Source organism: Leptonotus elevatus, chromosome 7, assembly GCF_054856555.1.
Source record: "Leptonotus elevatus isolate MCC_2025b chromosome 7, RoL_Lele_1.0, whole genome shotgun sequence".
NCBI classification, from domain to species: Eukaryota; Metazoa; Chordata; class Actinopteri; order Syngnathiformes; family Syngnathidae; genus Leptonotus; species Leptonotus elevatus.
In genome coordinates, this window is record NC_141245.1 from 17866664 (window position 1) to 17885190 (window position 18527).

An 18527-nucleotide genomic window follows, 5' to 3' on the forward strand; every position below is an offset into this window, starting at 1 on the left:
GTTTGAATTTGGAATGCAGCTCACTTTAACACTTTAATCATGTGTGTGTTTAACGTGTGCATATTGACCTCCCTCATTGACATGAATGTACTGTAACATCCATCTTAGTTGTTTATGGTTGTAGGTGTGTGTTTGTGTGTGTGTTCATGTGTGTGTAGCTAAAAGAAGTCAAAGTCCACTTACTTGAGTTGATATCGGCCAACTGGTCAGAAAACACACCTGACTCAAGTGCCGAGAACCTTGCTGTCCTATTGGCCTATGGCGTGTCCTCGCCTCGTGATTGGCCGGCGACACCATAGAGGTGTGCTTTGAAGGAAGACAAAGGGCAGTCGGGGATGTGCTGGTAAAAATATCCACGCGCTGTCAGGCCGCAGGTTTTTACCCGTATCGCCTTACCTTACATAATTGGGCCCGCACGAGCGCCAAATGGTGGCGCCTCGGGGACGGGGTGGGCAGAGTTTACCAGAGGGATGTTACCTGTCACCTGGACGTCGCCACTCCTTCCCTCCTCATTTTCTGTCTCTGTGGAGCGAAAACGGAAAAACTGACTCATCCAAGTCTGAGGCTTTTGTCTTCGTTTCCACTTTATTCTTCATAACACAATGGTAATTGGTACGAGTGGGCGTATGTGCATCTGGTGCAATAACCCCCCCCACACACACACTCCAACCCTGCTCGTCCTCATATACCCAGCCCCCACCTTGTTGAAAGCTCATTAAAAGACCTGCTGTTAATGAGCTAGAGGGATCATAGAACTTCATTTTCATTAGAGGGAGGGGTGGGGTGGGATTCGGCCCGAGATGCTGGTGCAGAGGTTTTTATGTCCTTAAAATAGAGTCAGCAATTATCCCAACCCCTTGACACTCCCCATTCACCCTGCACTTGCCTCCCAACATGCCCGCAAACAATAACCAAACTGCCCTGGCACCCACCCCGCACCCCCTCCCCAATTTGGTATCCTGAGAATCCTTAGCCGGCCGTGTCCCATCATCAGCAGGCATCCCGCGACCTGCAGGAGGACAGACACCAAACAAACACAAACACACACACACGCAGGCCACTAAAAAATGCGTGACAAGATCTCGACACAAAGTCGGGAACATCACAAGGATGTAAACAAGGAGCGAGGGTCCCTAACCCAAAACATTACATTAAAAATTAATAAGTCAGCGCTGACTGGGTTCCTCAGAGGAAAACAGCCCGCGCTGACTGAGAAAACACCACGGCGAGAAGAGGCGCTTAAAAATACTTTCAAAAGCTCTGTTTCAAGTCCCAAACTGCAAGCCCGAATAAGAAAAAATGTAAACGAGAACGGCGCTGAGAAGAACAAAGACGTTGAGCAGTCAACAAAAGCAGAATAAAAGATATTTTGGAGGGCCAACTTTGTCTTTGTTTATGCTAGCATGCTACTTCCCGGTTCACAAAGTGTGATTTCAAAGGACTTGAATGTAGCATTTTGAATTCCGTGGTTGGGAAATAGTTCCATATTGACTCAAATAGCAAAAAGCTATTTCTTTCTTCAAACTAAAATGAAAACATAATTTATTTATTTGTATTTTTATGGATTAGACTACTTCCGGGTTTGCAGTGGGTGAGGTAACGCTGCATTCGGGGAATGTGGGAAGTCGGAAACATCCCACTCGGATTGTCTCACTCGCAGTTCCGACCTCAAAGCGTTCCATGATTCAAATTTCAAAACGCAAATTAAAAAAATAAATTCAAAGGCACAGTTTGAGTATTAGCTAGCAAACTACTTCCTGGTTCACAGAAGATGACTGACAGGACTGTACCATTTTTTATTCTTGGGGAAGGGGAATGCTTTTATTGTTACACAAACCCCCCTAAAAAAAGAACACACATCCATAGAACAAAAGTGAAAATTTTCCGTATTTATCTTGTCATTTGCTGCATTCAAGGAAGGTGGGAAGTCAGACACTTACCGCTTGGATTTTCCCCGTTCCAACATCAAAAGTATTCGAAGCGAATGTAAACAACAAAGATGGCCGATTCCGATAAATTGATGTTCAGTCAGTCGAAATCACATTGGCTTACGTAGAGTTACTTTTTTCGAATAACTAAATTCATGTTGTAATAAATAAATACCGGTACATAAATATGTTTACCATCATGTTAATTCAGTTTTTCCGGTCACAGTTTTTGTCTCTATGGAGTTCGCCATTGTCGAGTGCTGTTAGATTTAAACCGGCAGTTGGTGAAGTCGGGGTCCTTTTTTTACTTTGCAACTCGGATTTCCCAAACTCCCACCTTCTTTGAATGCAGCATATGGCCGTCCTGGTTAATGGACATAATGCTGCATTCGAGGAAGGTAGGAAGTCAGATATATCCCACTTGAACATTCATATAAAAATATCTACGTGCATTTAGTGAGATCTTTGTTGGTTCAACTTTTTTTTCCTTACTTTTTTTGTAATACTGATAACTGACCAACCAACAAATAAAACACAAGTGAGATAAGAATAGACATCACAATGCAAAAAATCCACCTCATCTTTTTATTGAGGCTATTCATGACAAGGTTAGAAAAACAGTGTCGGACAGGCAAGTGTTGAGGCTAAAAGGAGAAAATCAGCAGGAGACGTTTGGGGATATGTAACAGCGACAGGAAGTTAATCAGAATAGAATAACAATAACAATAAGAACAGCAAGATTGTCAATCTATATACAAAATATGATCCCTGAACAGTTAGACTGCTTTTGCACACATTGTTTTGGTGTCCCTGAAATGGATACACAGTGGTCACACAAGCACGCACATACTCTCACACTATTTTCTCTCACATGGTTTACACTCGCAGTTTTTCTCACATTCTATCCCACTTTCTCATGTCGTTTCTTTCACACATACTCTGTCAGATGTGCATGCACTCGCAAGTCTCTCACACAAACTCAGGTCACACACACACACATGCAGTCGTCTCTCACACATACTGCCATACAGGAACAGCTACATATAAAATTTTCTCACACACTAGCACACACATAACCCACTTAAACGCTCTTCTCTCATACACATTTAAAGGTGTGCATGCACTCGCAGTCCCTCTCACACATATTCAGTCGCGCCCACATAAACCTACAAACACAGTCCTCTCTCACACATACACATACAGATGCAACAAAAAGTTTCACTCACAGTCTCTCACTCGCTTTCTCCTATTCTCTTACATCATTTTGCACACAGTCTCTCACATTCAGTCCTCTCTCACACGTACTGTCTTACAGGGAAAGTTTCACTCACACACAGTCTCTCACTAATTAACTTTCTTCTATTCCCTTACCTAATTTCACACACACAGTCTCTCACATTCAGTCGCGCACGTATAATCCTACAAACACACACAATCCTCTCTCACACATACTGTCTTACAGTAAAGGCTCATTCGCACATTGTCTCTCACTCACTAACTTCCTCCTATTCCCTTACATAATTTCTCACACACAATCTCTCACATTCAGTGCAATCCTACAAACCCATAGTCCCCTGGGCCCTCTCACACATACTGTTTTACAGGAAAAATTATTGCTCGCACACAAGTCTCTCACTCGCTAACTTTCTCCCATTCCCTTACATAATTTCTCACCACACAGTCTCTCATATACACCCACACGCACAGACCCACAAACACGCAGTCTCCTCTCACACATACTAACAGTTACACACTAGTTTCTCAATCTCACACACACTCTCGCACTTGCACACAGCCAAGGTTTTCTTGAGTTCTGGACACAAAATGAGCCAAAAGGACGCATGCAGTCACGGGACACAGTTCAAGTACAAGTGTCGTTACACAAGTGCTCGCTCAATCAAGTGCGCCTTTCCACTCTCACTTCCACAACTGCCAAGGTGCAGCGTTCATAAATTACAAATTATTTAAAAACACACACTAACAGAACCAGGAAATAATAACAGCTGCAAAACATGCACAGGCTCCTAACAGTTGGGCATTTTACAAATGTAAACAACAAGAACAGAAAGGTCATACACACCCGTTCCACACCAAGAGAATTACAGTTTTGCTGCATAGAAAGTAATCCGGTAAAAGCTCACACACGAGAAAGTCTATTCACATTTGTCACAAGGAGTCCGGAGCGCAATCTCGAGTCACCGGGGTCCCCACGAGGCCTGTCAACATGACGTTTCGAGACCAGCGAGCGCCTTTCGAAAGAAAGTTGACGCACTGCGGACTGTTTGCGTTCGCCTCCTCTTCTTGAAGTCAAATGACGTCAAAAGATTTCTTGACAATAACATTTTCTAAGGGCCCACACAAGTCTAAAGGTGGTATTCCGATTAACATTGCACTTGGAATATGAATTAAGCAGCAAAGTCCACCTGTTTTTATCTATTTTAGCGGGCGGCCATTTTCTCATTTGCTCTAAGGTGTGATGTCATTTTCAGTTGACAGCAATCGGCAATACTAGACAAAATGGCCTCTCCTGAGGTGGATTAAAACGGGTGGATATACTGAATTCATAGTTCATAAACGCAATATTAACTCATTTGCTCCCAAAAACGCATGAATATGTTTTATTTTAAATGTGTTACGTCTCTCAAAAGACATATTTATATGTTTTTTATGTGTTTTTTTATGCTAGAGCATACAGAAGGCTTTGATGCAGCCTCTCAACTGCAAAGAGCGTTTGAAGAAATGGTAGTTATTACAGAAAGCGCCAGCAGGTGGCGGCAAAGCAAACGAGATCAACAAGGGGCCATGTTGAAAAAAAGCTCATTACTCACATTTCTAAATAGATTTGTGAATAATGATAAAACTTAGCTATATTCTAATGCTAATTGCTGAAACAGACAGAAATATATATATTTTTCCTGACTAATCTTTCTTTTTGTAGGTTCCATGTTTTTTATAGCAATAGAACACAATATTCTGTGGGCCTTGCAAAATCAGTCCAAATCTAGTAAAACAGCCAGGAGCGAAGGGGGTTGCTTTAGTGAAAATGGCTGTGAGTGAATGGGTTAAAGTGGAAGTCAACCTTAAACGTTTCTTGACATATGTTATATGTAACCTCACTAGTCTAATCATGACATCCTGATTAATATTACATTTGTGGAATATGAGTTACGAAGCAAACTCCAGCCGCTTTTCTCCATCACAGGGGGCGGCCATTTTGCCACTTACTGTTGACTGAAGATGACATCACAGTTGCTCAGGGCTCAGGCAACCACCAATCACAGCTCATCTGTTTTCTGAAGCTGGGATGTGATTGGTTGATTACCTGAGCAAAATTTATGTCATCTTCAGTCGACAGCAAGTAACAAAATGGCCGCCCCCCTGAGATGGATAAAAATGGTTGGATTTTGCTGCTTAACTCATATTCCACTAACCCAATATTAAACAGATTACTGTATTTAGACTAGTGGGGGTGCGTACAACATATTATTGTCCAAAACAAATTTGGGGTTGACTTCTCCTTTAATTCAGAATACCATACTTAGCTAAACGGGGGCATATAGAACATATTGTAAAGAACAATTCTGACTTCTCAACAGAAGATCTGCGCACATATCTATCGATATGTTAGCGTCATTTATTAATCTTGATGATGTGACAGTCACCCGTCCGGAGGGTCACACAAAAGAGCGACAAAATGGCTCCTTTGCATCACCTGCAAACTTGACGATGTTGTTTCCTGCGTTGGCGTGGTCTGTGGCCGCTCACTTCCTGTTGTGCAGCGCTTGTAATGTCCCTGTTGAATGTCACCGTTTTGTTCTGTGGTCACGCAAGTAGGCACTTTCTCAGCCTAAAGCTTTTTTTTTCTTTTTTTTTTGCATATGACCGCTTCAGTTCTGCTACTTCTCTACTCCAGTTTCGTGAGGGTTGGTTTTATTGTGGGGCCAGTTCAGTTCAGTTGAAGTTTGAAGGCGGGGCTTATCAGGGAGCAGGAGTCAAAGCCACGGACCCCTCGGCTATGGCCGGACTTCCCGCGCTCCCCTCCTGGCGATGTCCTTCCTTCGCCGTCTGATCCAGACTGGCTTCCTCCTCCTCCATCTTCACAACCACCGCCGCCTCTTCGGCCTTCATGGCGGTCAAAGTGTCTGCGGCGCTGGCCTGGGCGTAGGCGCCCACGCTGGCGTGGCTGAGGCCGTGCACCTTCTTCAAGTGCTTCTCCAGGGTGGCGTATACCGTGAAAGGCACGGCGCAAAGCTGGCACAGGAACGGCGCCTTGGCCCCCTGGGCGCCATGCGTCTTCATATGCCGCGTCAGCTTGGAGCTCTGGGCGCAGGCGTAGCTGCACAGGCCGCAGCGGTACGGCCGCTCGCCCGTGTGGCTGCGGCGGTGCACCGTCAGGTTGCTGCTGTTGCGGAACTGCTTGCCGCAGTACTCGCAGGCTTCGTCCTTCTTCTTCTTAGCGGCCGAGCCGGACGCGGCGCCGACGCTCCTCCTCTCGTTGTCCCGTTGCCACTCCTGCACCGCCTCGCTAACTTTGGCCGAGCTGAAGTCGATGATCTCGGTCCGCTCGGTGATCTCGGGCCGCTTGGGCGTGCAGTTCCCGCTGGCGATGCCACTCTCGCCGCTGCCGCCCGTCTCGCCGCTCTCCAGGGAGCCCTCGGAGGGGCTGGCGCACGGGGAGGCGTGCCGGGGCTCCACCTGCGCCTCGGACTCCTCCTCGCCGCCGTCCCGCTGGGTTTGGTAGAGCCTCAGCAGCTCCCTGTCTGAGGGCCTGACCTGCGAAGGGAGCAGCATCAGGCTCGAGGCGATGGCGGGGTGCTTGGGCACCGTCAGGTCCAACTCGGCGGGGCCCGGCGCTCTCATGTCCATCATCGCCTTCCCTGGCTGCATTTGCAACCTCCCCCTGCTAGATTCCATCACCATCACATCCGCCGATTCATACATGCTCCCCGCTGCCTCCCGGTGGTGACTCCGGATATGGCGGGCCAGCTGCCCACTCTGGGCGAAGGCCAGGCCGCACACCCCGCAGTGGTACGGCTTCTCGCATGCGTGAGTCCGGCGATGGGCGGAAAGGGCGCGTGGGGACTGAAAACTGTGATCGCACAGCTCGCAGTGGAAATTGGCCCGGAGGACTCCCGTTCGAGGAAAAGGGGACGCCGCCGGCGGGGAGGAGGACGGGGATGGCGCCAGGCCTCCCGGCGAGCTGACGGCGGGGTTGTTGTTGTTGTTAACGTTGTTGGTGCCCTCAGCGAGCCCCCGCAGCAGCTCGGAGAAGTTGAGAGCCTGCAGGTGGTTGGGCGATGGGGTGGCGGGAGGTTGGCAGGCGCGAGCCAGGCGCAGGGTGGGCTGGAAGGCCGAGGCGAGCGCTTGGCTCAGGTGGCGAGGGTCCAGCGTGGCCGCGACGGGTTTGTTGTCATTCAGACTTCCTCTCACTCGGACATCCTCGCCGTCGTCGTCGTCCTGGTAGATGCTGAGGGAGTGTGCGTGCTGGGCGTGCTGCAACAGGGCCCAGGCGGATGGCAAAACACTCTCACACTGCTGGCATGTGAAGTAGGAAGGCTCCTGGGACCCTGGAGGAAAAAAAAGACAGCACTATTAGTGACACGCAAGGGTCACGGTGGAGGAGCCAATCCGAGTTGACTTGACAAGAAAACAGTTCCCAGGTGCCTTAATATGTTTGTGACACACTTCTGTCAAAATACCCAAAGGATCAAAGACGTTCTTTTTAGAGCCTTGCTGAAATTAGCTTTTGAGGGGGCGGTCCTGTCTCATGCAAACTACGAGTCTTAGAATCGAGAGTGGTTGTATATTCACGATCAGGGGGTTTACGTTATGCTATAGAAGAAAGAAAATATTTTCTATCTGTGCAGTTCGGTACCAAACAACTGCAGTCTGCCTTACACCAATCAGTTTAGCTTAATGCTAACATATATACGGATAACACCAGTTGACAATTAGCATCAATGCTCCCAGTTTTAGAAACCTTTAAGCGACGGATATTTAAACATAAACAGTGCAGCATTTTACTGAGTCAATCACAGTAGTACAAGTAGATTCTTCTTTGTTTACGTCTGCATGACTATACTGCCTTCCGGTGGCCAGTGTGAGCACAGCGTATTGGATCATCACCCACAAATATGGAACACAAACTGTTTATTTATTTATTTTTACATTAGATTTAAATATGTTATTACGCTGTGCAATATTATCGAGTGCTATTTTTTTTCTCATTGAAAACACAAATAAAATGTGTGTTTTATTACGGAGGCTGGAATGGATTGATAGCACTTCAATGGGCAAAGATGACTTGGTCACAAAACGAATTCAACTTGTACATCTGCGTACGAGTTTTCCTTTTGAGATGAAATACTGAAACATTTTCCATCACATTCCTTTTTTTTTTTTTGATGCATATGTACTATGACCCACGTACAGTATGTGGTGTGAACACATTAACAATATTGGGGACCAGTGGCAGTTTACCGTAAGCCTTTTTGGGGGATGATGGGAAATGTAGTTTTCTATTATAACCATGGAAAGGAAAAGGTCAAAAGGTTGCAGGTATGAAAACTGCCTTATTGCTCATGATTTTACTCTTCTACTCTTCTAATCTTTGAATTAACGGCTCCCTGATTGATTGTCGAATCCGATTGCGTATCAGAAAAATTCAGAGTGCATCGTGCGGCGACGTCAAAGCCGAAGTACAGCCGCGTTTTCCAAGCCGGGCAGAGCGGAGGCGTGTTGCCGGCTACATCTTGCAGATATTTTTATACGTTGGATAGCTTTGTCTCCTAAGCGAGAAGCCACTTTCCAATTAAGCTGCAAATTGCTAATTAGCAGAACGTGGAAAACGAATGCTTTATGCAAATGAGCCACTGACTCAGCCTGCTTGACAAATGAGGCCTTTTCTGCATTAATCAACACTGGAGAGACGATCTCCAAATTGTGGCGAGGGGGGGGAGAAAGTGTTCTATTTTTTCTTTTTCTTTCTTTCCGAGAGGTTCAAAGCCGACTGCTATAAGCCTCTTTCATGTTTCCTCAAGTCAAATCCTTCTGTATTTTACTGGAGGGGAGGAGGAGAAAGATGAAAAAGAGAGCAACTGTGTCTCCGTTTCTTTCTCCCCTCTTTTCTGCCTGTGTGGTGCGTATGTCCTTTAACCTAGCCCGAGGAGGGAGCCAGCAAAAGTTGGGATGAAGAAAAGAAAAAAAAATAGGGTGAGAGCAGGAAAAGAGAGATAGGTAGGTCAGGGCTCGGGAGATAAAAAAGAAAATGAGATAAAAAGATTATAAAGTAGCGCAAGGGAGGGGAGGACACCGTGAAAATATGTCACCCCTTTGGATTGTACTTTAGACCCATCCTCCAAGCCCTCCACCCCCAAATCTATCCCTGAGGGGGCGGCAGCATTGGTGATGGTGGGGAGGGGGGTGGGGGGGGGGCATGGTGGCTTTTGTCTTGCGGTCCCGCAGTGAAACACAATACCCAGCCGCGCTCTCTCTCTCTCTCTATTCCCCTCCACTCTCTCTCCCTGTTTTTTTTTTGTGTGTGTAAGGATTCCCATTTGGCCCGGGGTAGCACTTGAATATTAAGCAGAAGCAATAACTACTAATTAAAAATGCAGATTGGCTGGGAGCACTAACGAGCAGCAGGCAGAATCTCTTCTCCCCCGGGAGGCCGAGACGGAGAGGGGAGGCGAGAAATTGAAAGAGGGCGAAGCGAAAGTGTGCTGAGAGACGGAGGAGGAGGAGGGCGGCGGTGGAGATGAATAAAAAAAAAAAATAAACAAGGAGAATAAATAAAAAGGAACGAGACAGATGCACAGGGCTCTTCAGTAATCCTTCCCCACTCTAACCCCACCACCGCACACACAAAAACACACACATGCGTCTTTCTTAGATGCAGAAAAAGAAGAGGAGGGACGTTGTCTGCTTGCGGGATAACCGCTCTCTCACTTTCACTCAAAACAGATCGCCAGCCAACGCTTTCCAAAACAAACTCGCACTCCCCAAAATGGGTGTCAATTATTGAGGTGTTAAGTTGACAACATGGTTTCTTGTCAAAGGGCTTTTTTTGTTTACTTACAACATACTGTACAAAAGAAAGACACTGTAAAAGGTACTGTAAAAAGAGCATAAGTTCATAATAATATCTTTGGGTGAATGATTCTGAAAAATAATCTAATTGTGAATCTCCCCCCTTCCCCCTCAAAAAAGTATTTTTTTTTTAAGTAAGCGTTTATATATATATATATATATATATATATATATTGGTTTCAAGGGGGGTACATTTTTTATTTTTGCTATATGTTTTTTTTGTTTTTTACAATACTGTGGTGCCTTGAGATACAAGTTTAAGTCATTCCATGTCATGTTTCCCCATTGAAATGAACGGAAATTACATCAATTCATTTCAGCCTCAGAAACAAATCTGTGTTTATAATAAGGAAAAATGTACTCTATAATTCTATTTAAAAAAGCAAAAACTCAATAGCGTGTAAAAAATCAGAGAAAATATTTGTGCACTTTGATTAAGTCTTTGCAGCGCCTTCTGTTGTGCACAACTTGGCCACTAGGAGGAAGTATAATGCAGTTATGCAGACACAAATAAAGAAGAGTTTCACAACTACTGCAAGTGACTCAGTAAGCCACAGTAATATTGGCCGCGTTTCCCTAAAGGCTAATTAAAATATATTCCTGTGAGTATTGTTGTATTGTTGGTCACCGTCAAGTCGATGCGATTTTTTTTTAGCATGTCTATGGAAACAGTGAAGGCAGCGTCCCCCCTGCACCCCTCCCTGAGCGTTGCACAAAGGAAGGAACTGCTAACGTGTGTGCACACGACATCGGAGGTTTCGACATGTGCACGAGGGACGCTCGTCTACCTGCTGTGAGACGCTAGTGTCCGTTTGTAAGTCCTGGAAGGAGCAAAGACCTCCACCAAGGCCCAAATGTTTTGGTATAGCTTCATAGCATAATTGGTTATAAATCTGCTAGGACATCTTTAGCTCCACTGACTTTTTTTTAAAATACTGTAATTGCTATGAAGACACTTTATTATTATTTTTAAACATTTTGGATCCATATCAAACTTTACTTCTCTTGTTGCTATTAAAATCCAACATATGTACAAATAATCTGTCAATTTACACTGCTAATATATCTAGATCAGACCCGGATTGAACTTGTTTTGACATGACAACATCCAGCATAACCTTTGCAAGCACAATGGAGACATGATTTTAAGGAGATGCAAAAGTTTACCTCTCTTAATATGTTTATCCTGGGATATTTTGACCACTGCCACCTACTGTAGTGGATGTCAAATTACACTTCACTAACCCAAGGATCATGCATTTGCATGAGAGAAACTTTTGGGGCGTTTTCTGGAAATGTCCAGTGTTTTCCGTCCATCCTCAAAACACTGATGCTTTCCATGACAGACCTTCTAATTACGGTAACAACCTCTTTGAGTAATTTCCCTTTAATTAGGCTTAGCTCGGAAACCAATTATCAAACCTGTTTCAGATTCATATCGTTGTTTTTTCCAAACGGACCGGAAAAACAACACTTCCACACAAAACCTACACGCACAAGATTTTGGATACGTCATTGAAGAGGCTCATGATGGTGTTATAAACCGTTTATAAGCCTTTAATAACCAGTTGTGAATGACAGCTGCCCCCCCCCCCCCGAGCTCACTATTTGGCAGGCTTGCCACCAGATGATTACATCTTACTATACTGTGTTATCGTAAATTACTAAATCAATTCTTTATCCATCTATATTGGCACAACTTCCTTGGGGGAGGTTACGTCAATGGCGATCATATAAACCATCAATAGATTAGAATCAATATCTATTTAATAACTTGTGTTTGTTTTTTATAAAAAAAAAATACATGAGAAGAGGACCTTGAAAAAATGTACGTGTATTAGATCGCAATCGCAATACAAAAAAAAAATCACATTTCGATAATTTTTCTAATATTGTTCAGTCTTCATACTACAGATTCTCTCTCAAGCTTCTTCCATGTTCCAAACTTGACAGCATATTGTATTATCTCGAGAGTGGGAACATGTTTACCTGGTCACCTCTGAGACAAGCAGGCAGGGGATTGGTGGCGAATGGGGGCGGGCTTGGAGTTTTAGAGCTCAGGTGCTCAGCGTAGTAGGGGGGGGGGAAGCCCTAGGGGAACCGTCGGAAAGCCTCCTGACGCCGCTGCTTTCTGCACAATTAGCTTTTGCATCACTAACTCACCAAGGCCTGCTAATGGCAACGGCTAGCTAATGAGCAGGGCACATACGGAGGGGCGAGGGGGGGGCGGTAAACAAACGACAAAAAAACCCCCAGCTAATTAGCAACCTTTCTTTCAAGGACTCACCTGCTTTTCCAGGCTCCACCTTCACCTTCACCCCAAGCTCCGCCCCCCAGGCGCGCTCTCTGGCCGCCGCCTCCTCCCTCCTCAGCTCGATGAAGCCCAGCAGCGCGGCCCCGGCGCCCGTTGGGGTCCCGGCGGTGTAGTGGCGCTGCAGGGTCCGGTGGGCGGGCGAAGGGGGCTCGGCGCGGGCGTCCGGGGCTTGGTTGTGGGGGAGACAGCCGCCCTGTTTGTGCTGGATGAAGGCCAGGATGTGCGCCAGGGGGAAGGCCCGGCTGCACTGGCCGCAGGTCAGTAGGTCGCCACCCCCGTCGGGTGTCAGGATGTGCGGGGCCGCGCGGTGGTCCTGCGGCGGGGGGGCGCTTCCATCCGCTGCGTCAGGAGATTCTAAGAAACACGGAAATACGTTAAAACAAGATAAATAACATGATTTGAAATATGAATAATTAATATATATATTAACATAAAAAATGATATGTTCTAATTATAATATATATTTAAAAAAATATTTGAATTAAATAATCATTTCTTTATTTGAATATATCATCGCAGTCGGATAGAAGCCTATGTCTTTATTTGGTCAATTTATTTATTTAATTTTTACACTATTTAATTATTTTTAAGTAAATGCATTTAACTATATATTTTTTTAAATACTTAATATGTTGAGTATATGTTCACATTTATTATATTTCAATCATTTATCAAATTCATTGTTAAACAACTCAAAAGTAAAATAATTGAATAGAATAATTATCATATTTAATCAAATAACTATTAAATATTTGAGTAAATGTAAAAAGAAGTAGATGTATATATTTTAAAAAGACGTTTTAAAATGATTTGAAAGCTTTGGAATGTTTACTTTATTGTACTGAATTAAAAGTAATACAATCCTATTAACTGGATCAGTTTTTTTTGTTTTGTTTTTTTTACAAATGTTATCAAATAATTCTGATTTGTATTAAGAGAATGAAAAATAGTTCTGATTTACAACCGTTCTTTTCTTAGAAGTATAGCTCACTGGCAATTATTCACGTGTGTTTTTTTGTTTTGTTTAGTCAACTGTTGATTTCCCCCTCCTATCTATTGATCTTTTTGACTGCACTTTTATATTTCTTAACATCTCTATCTCTTTTATGATGTCAAAATACTCATGTGTCACTATTACGACCACCACACCTACTTGTGAGATCAGATACAAATTTGTCACTGTATTAAAAAAAACCTAATCTTGTTTTTCTAGTTCTTAGGTGCTATTTCCTTATGAGGGATAATTTTAGGTCCATGGAAGCCAATCTGACAGTTTGGCACGCTCGCTGGCCACTACAATAGAAGCGCCTGCAAAATCGGATCAACTCACGAGTTCGAGAATTTTCCTCCTCACTTTTGATGGACATTAATAGTTTTGTTGAATTGTGCATGAAATGTTGTATATTTTGTTGTTCTGCTCATCTCATGTCACTAAATAAGGAAACCGACATATTAGGCGTCCACCAATCAGTGTATATATTTTTTCAGATCAGTCTTAAATCAGTTTTGATGAACAATGTCAGAGGTATATACATTTAAGAACATATTTTTTGAATATTTAAGTGTTATAGTCATTAATGTGGAGCATAAATTGGGCCATCAAATTAATCGCCCAATATTAGTAGCTCTTTTAAAATCAGAAAAAAATATGCCATTAAAAAAGAACAACACATTAACGCATTGAAAGCTAAGACAAAGAATAATAATAATATTCAAACCCCTAAAAGGAAAAAAAAAAACAATTTTTGACGATTTTTCTTTTGTTGTTGTTGTTGTTGTATAGTTAAACAAATACTAAAGGCAAAAATTTGTAAAACCATTAAAAATCTACCTATAATGAATACATCTTGATTGATGTTATTTAATCATTACGTATTTTAAATGAATCAGCCGATTGATTGGTTATCAGAATTTCATTCTGCCAAATATCGGAATCGGCAAAACGGAGCATTATCGTCAAGGTCAAAATACGCGGGTAGATTTTAAATATCGCCTATAGCTCACAATTCAACAACTAGAAGCCAGTTGCAGGTGTCCCAACCACGTTAAACATCACGCACACGCAGCATTGCGGCTGATTTCAAATGCTTGTGTCAGTCAAAAGTGGCGTCGCAATGAGGCCAAACTGCTCACAGGCCACTGACCACTTCCTTCAAGCGACCCAGAACTGATCGGCTTGCAGACACACAAGGGGGAGGGGCGGGGACATCACCTCATTCACCTCAAACAACGGATGACATCTTCTAGTGTAGAGGTGTAGGAGCTTTTTGAAAAAGCTGTTTTTTTGTGTGTGGATATTATTCAGAATTGGCCAATCACATTCAAACTCATCGTCACACACTTGCCGCCATTTAAAGTACCTCTCATTAAACCCCAAATAAAGTTCAAATGATTTAGTAGGTAGCAATGTGATTGGTTAATTCTGAACACAGCCACAGCCCCTCTTAAAAGAGGGTGTGCGCACTTTTGCAAATATCTCATTTGTTTATTTTCATTTCCGGAAAGAGGCACAATTGAGTTGTGCAGGTTATACATTGTTGTGTATTACAAAACCTGGCATTTGAAAAGGGGTGTGTAGACTTTTGAAATCCACTCTATTCACGCCCCAAGACTCAAACGGCAGAACGTTTCTCAACAGGAAGCGGAATGCAATAAAAGGGGGAGAAAAATGACCGAAGGTGTAAGATAAGAGCGGCTTGGCCTGCCTTCCTACTTGTGTGTGTTTGAAACACACGAATGTGACATGTGACCTCATACCTGACACATGTGGTTAGAGCGAGATGCGAGAACTTTGAAACCAGGCCAAAAGACCATCACTAAGAACATGAAAACGACTCCCCTTTTTTTTTTAAGGGGGTTTTGTCATTTTGCCGGAGCATGACGTCAAGAGGAAGTCAACCCAAAGATATTATTTACGATAATATGCCCAACAGCTCTAAACATGACATTCTGATTAATATTGTGTTTGTGGAATATAAATTAAGCAACAAAATCCAGCAGTTTTTAATCCATTTCAGGGGGTGGCCATTTTGCCTCGTGCGTTCTGGACTGAAAATGCTAATGACCAATCACGGCTCACCTGTTTTCCAAAGCTGGGCCATGATTTGTCATTAACTGAGCCCTAAGTAACTGTGATGTCATTTTCAGTCAAGTAGCAAAATGGCTGCCCTCTAGAGATGGATGAAATGTTGTTGCTTAACTCATATTCAACCGTATACTATACAGTGTTAAAAAAAAAAGTTACCAAAAATGTCATTAATTTATATTTTACAGTTCTTACAAATTAAATGATTGTTTTAGACCAATGTATGTCTTTTTAACGTGAAACAAAGATGCACATGCCTTTGCTAGCTAGCCAAGTAAAAATAAACAACAACAAAAAAACAGTGCCGACTGCAATAATGAACGGTCATTATTAGAACTAAACCTTGATTTAGATCAGTATTAAGATGAAGTTATGCCTTTCCTCTAGTCTATCATATCTACATGTAACTTTAAACAAATAACACAGGAGTTAGCCCATCCTAGCTCTGTCTCAGATGCAATGGCGTTAGCCTATGCTGTGGCTAACTCCATTTTTGTCAAGGCACAAGCCAATAAAGTTTTATGTGTCGCTAGGTGGTCAGTCAAATCTATCCATATTTCAAGAAAACTGAGTGCAATGTCAAAATGACATTTTACAAAATGGATTTAGCTCACTGTATTTCTCCATGACTCCATTTTTGATTGCTAATTTAATCACTTTCAAACGTTGAAAGGTCGCAATTAGCCCTCAAATGCACGCAATATACGCGACATGTTGTTATGAACTCATTATAGCCCTCGGCGGACTTTTCTAAGAAGAAAAGTGGCCTTGGAGTACAGGGTCCTGTTGCTCAACACCGGTCACCGGCACACCTTGTTGCCTGGACCGGAGCCAACAGAGCAGCGGTAGCAAAGACTCGAATAGAATAGACTAGCGAACAGGACAGGTACAGACAGTACAGTGTGGAGCTGCATCTCGCCAGTTGTTACTCAAAAATGTCACCTTTCCTGTTTCAGAGCTGCGGCTGTTTGTGCAGACTTGCGAGGCGCGGCCACACACACACGTACACACGCGAACGCGAGAGCACGTGCACGCGCGCGAGTCAACGAGGGACTGTGGTCCCACGACGCACTTATTGTGTGTGTGGCTAGATTTCGAAAAAATTAAGAAGCTTCTATTTAAAAGATAGATAGGCTCCTTACACAGTTTCGTTTATAGATTTAATCAAGCTGAGTTCAAATAGATTTTTAGGAAAAACATTTATTTTTTTAAAGGTTACTAAGTAGCTATAACTTATCAGGACTGTTAGGCTACTTTTGATAAATAATAAAATTTAGCCGGCTTTAAAATCAACAAATGTGGAAACGTCCTGTATAAATATTGACTAAACATTACAAGCGTTCGCGGTTCCGTATGTGATGTCAACAAAGTCATCATTTCGTTAACCACGCCAAATAAAACCAAATTAGGCCACATTTATTCTCATTTCCTTGTAACGTGCTTCGTTCTTACCGTGAATTGCACTCAGGTGCTGCGGTCTGCTGCCAAGTTTGCGTCTGGACATCGCGTCGATGCCTCCGCGCGTCCACCTCAACAAACTACAATAACAGCCAGACCAAAAAAACAAAAAACAAAACAAAAACAAGAATAAAAGGAGGGTGAAGACGGTTCGGTCCAGATGCTCGCTGTGTGATAAGTGGACCGGCGCTGATAAGACGGACTGGCCTCTGTGTGCGCGTGTGTCGTCTACTCCCCTGCGTGGACTGGACTGACAAGGCTGCGTTCAAGTTCACGCGTCTTCCTTCCCCTCCACGCAGCCGGCGCACGAAGGGCAACAAGGGGGCGTGGCCGGGCCAGCAAATCGCGCCTACATAAAGACAAAAAACCACGACCCCGCTGGTCAAGCACGTGTCTCACTAGACAAGCGGGCCCTCCTCGCCTTACGACGGTCCTGCGACGCGACGTAAGTAGAAAAGTCACAATTACAGTAAATGCTAACTTAAATAGAAAACAACAAATGAAAACCAGCAAGTAAAAGGGCCATCTCGTGCCCCGTGAGCAACCTCCGAACAAAGTAATTTAGTATGTCGAGGACCCCATGTTATATTCAATTTATGAAATTTGCGTATGATTTTTTATTTATTTAAATTGAATTTACAGTTTGACACAAGCACAGTAAAAATTAAAAGTATTCAAAATACACCAAATAGTATTCACTATTTCCCTCCAATTTATCACAACTCACCTCAGCTTTATTTTTTGAACACTTTTAAAAAGGAACTGCAGCTTTAACATAGAAAGTACATAAATATTAATCATAAAACTTAAAATGATACACCGGCTCTGTTTACACAGCAAATCCTGATTTGTAATGGAAATCAAAACGTGCCATAGGCTATTACTAACCAATGCTAACATAGTAAAGTCATAATTACAGTGTATCGTTAGCCGAATAGCTAAATTGTCTAAATTGTTATTTTTTATATTTATTATTCATTTTTTTTATGAAAAACAAACAAACACTTCTTGGCCATAAATGTAAAGCATTCAATTATAAAAAGTAAAGTATGACGGTAACTGCGAGCTCCTCCTTGTCCCGTGATGACATTCTTACGGTCGCTGCGCAAGCTGGTTCACAACGAGCCATTTGAGCCACCATATTGTAAAACGAGGAACACCCTGTATTTAACACTTTGAGGCACTTTTTCAACAAAAATATCGAGTCCATTCAGTTTCGTGTTTCATAGGAACTACTTCTGAGTTCCACAGGTGTCTCCACAAAACTATTCACTTCTGCTTTTCTTCACAGCACTCCGAAAACACACACACACAAACACATTCATATGTTCATGCTATTGTATTTTTGTTCAAATGACGTGCATTACCTTCAGTTTATTGTTGCTGACTTAACAGAATAAAACAGCCGATTTTTAAGGAGAAAAAATTAAGTACATGCTAAGGTTGCACTGGCCACAGGTGCAACTTGGGAATTGGAACAGTGTGATCTTGGCGTACCTTTCAAAGGATTGATACTGCAAAAAATAAATAAATAAAATAAAATACACACAAAAAACCTACTCGGCCTGTTAAAAGAATATACACAGGAAGTATAAGCAGACTCTCATTCAAAGCAGCACGACTGGCGTTACCGCAAAGTGGAGGTACTAGTGAT

The 18527-nt window shown here is 43.1% G+C and overlaps 1 protein-coding gene across 1 annotated transcript; it reads right to left on the reverse strand.

Annotated features, from left to right (window-relative positions):
* Positions 1-2499: 2499 nt before the first annotated feature.
* znf296 (zinc finger protein 296) lies at positions 2500-17109 on the reverse strand. Its single transcript, XM_086081478.1, has 3 exons — positions 16868-17109; positions 12304-12684; positions 2500-7495 (listed from the first exon to the last, which is right to left on the reverse strand). Exons 1-3 carry the CDS (start codon positions 16917-16919, stop codon positions 5907-5909), a joined length of 2022 nt encoding a protein of 673 aa, XP_085937604.1. The 5' UTR covers positions 16920-17109; the 3' UTR covers positions 2500-5906.
* Between the last annotated feature and the right edge of the window lie 1418 nt (positions 17110-18527).

Bases quoted from the DNA above. Each gene is read 5' to 3' on its own strand.
- znf296 (XM_086081478.1), bottom strand. From the start codon at position 16,919: ATGTCCAGACGCAAACTTGGCAGCAGACCGCAGCACCTGAGTGCAATT. The intron at 12,685-16,867 runs GTAAGAACGAAG...CGTGTTTCTTAG, and splicing joins GCACCTGAGTGCAATTCACG to AATCTCCTGACGCAGCGGAT. The intron at 7,496-12,303 runs GTGAGTCCTTGA...TTTTTCCTCCAG, and splicing joins GGTGGAGCCTGGAAAAGCAG to GGTCCCAGGAGCCTTCCTAC.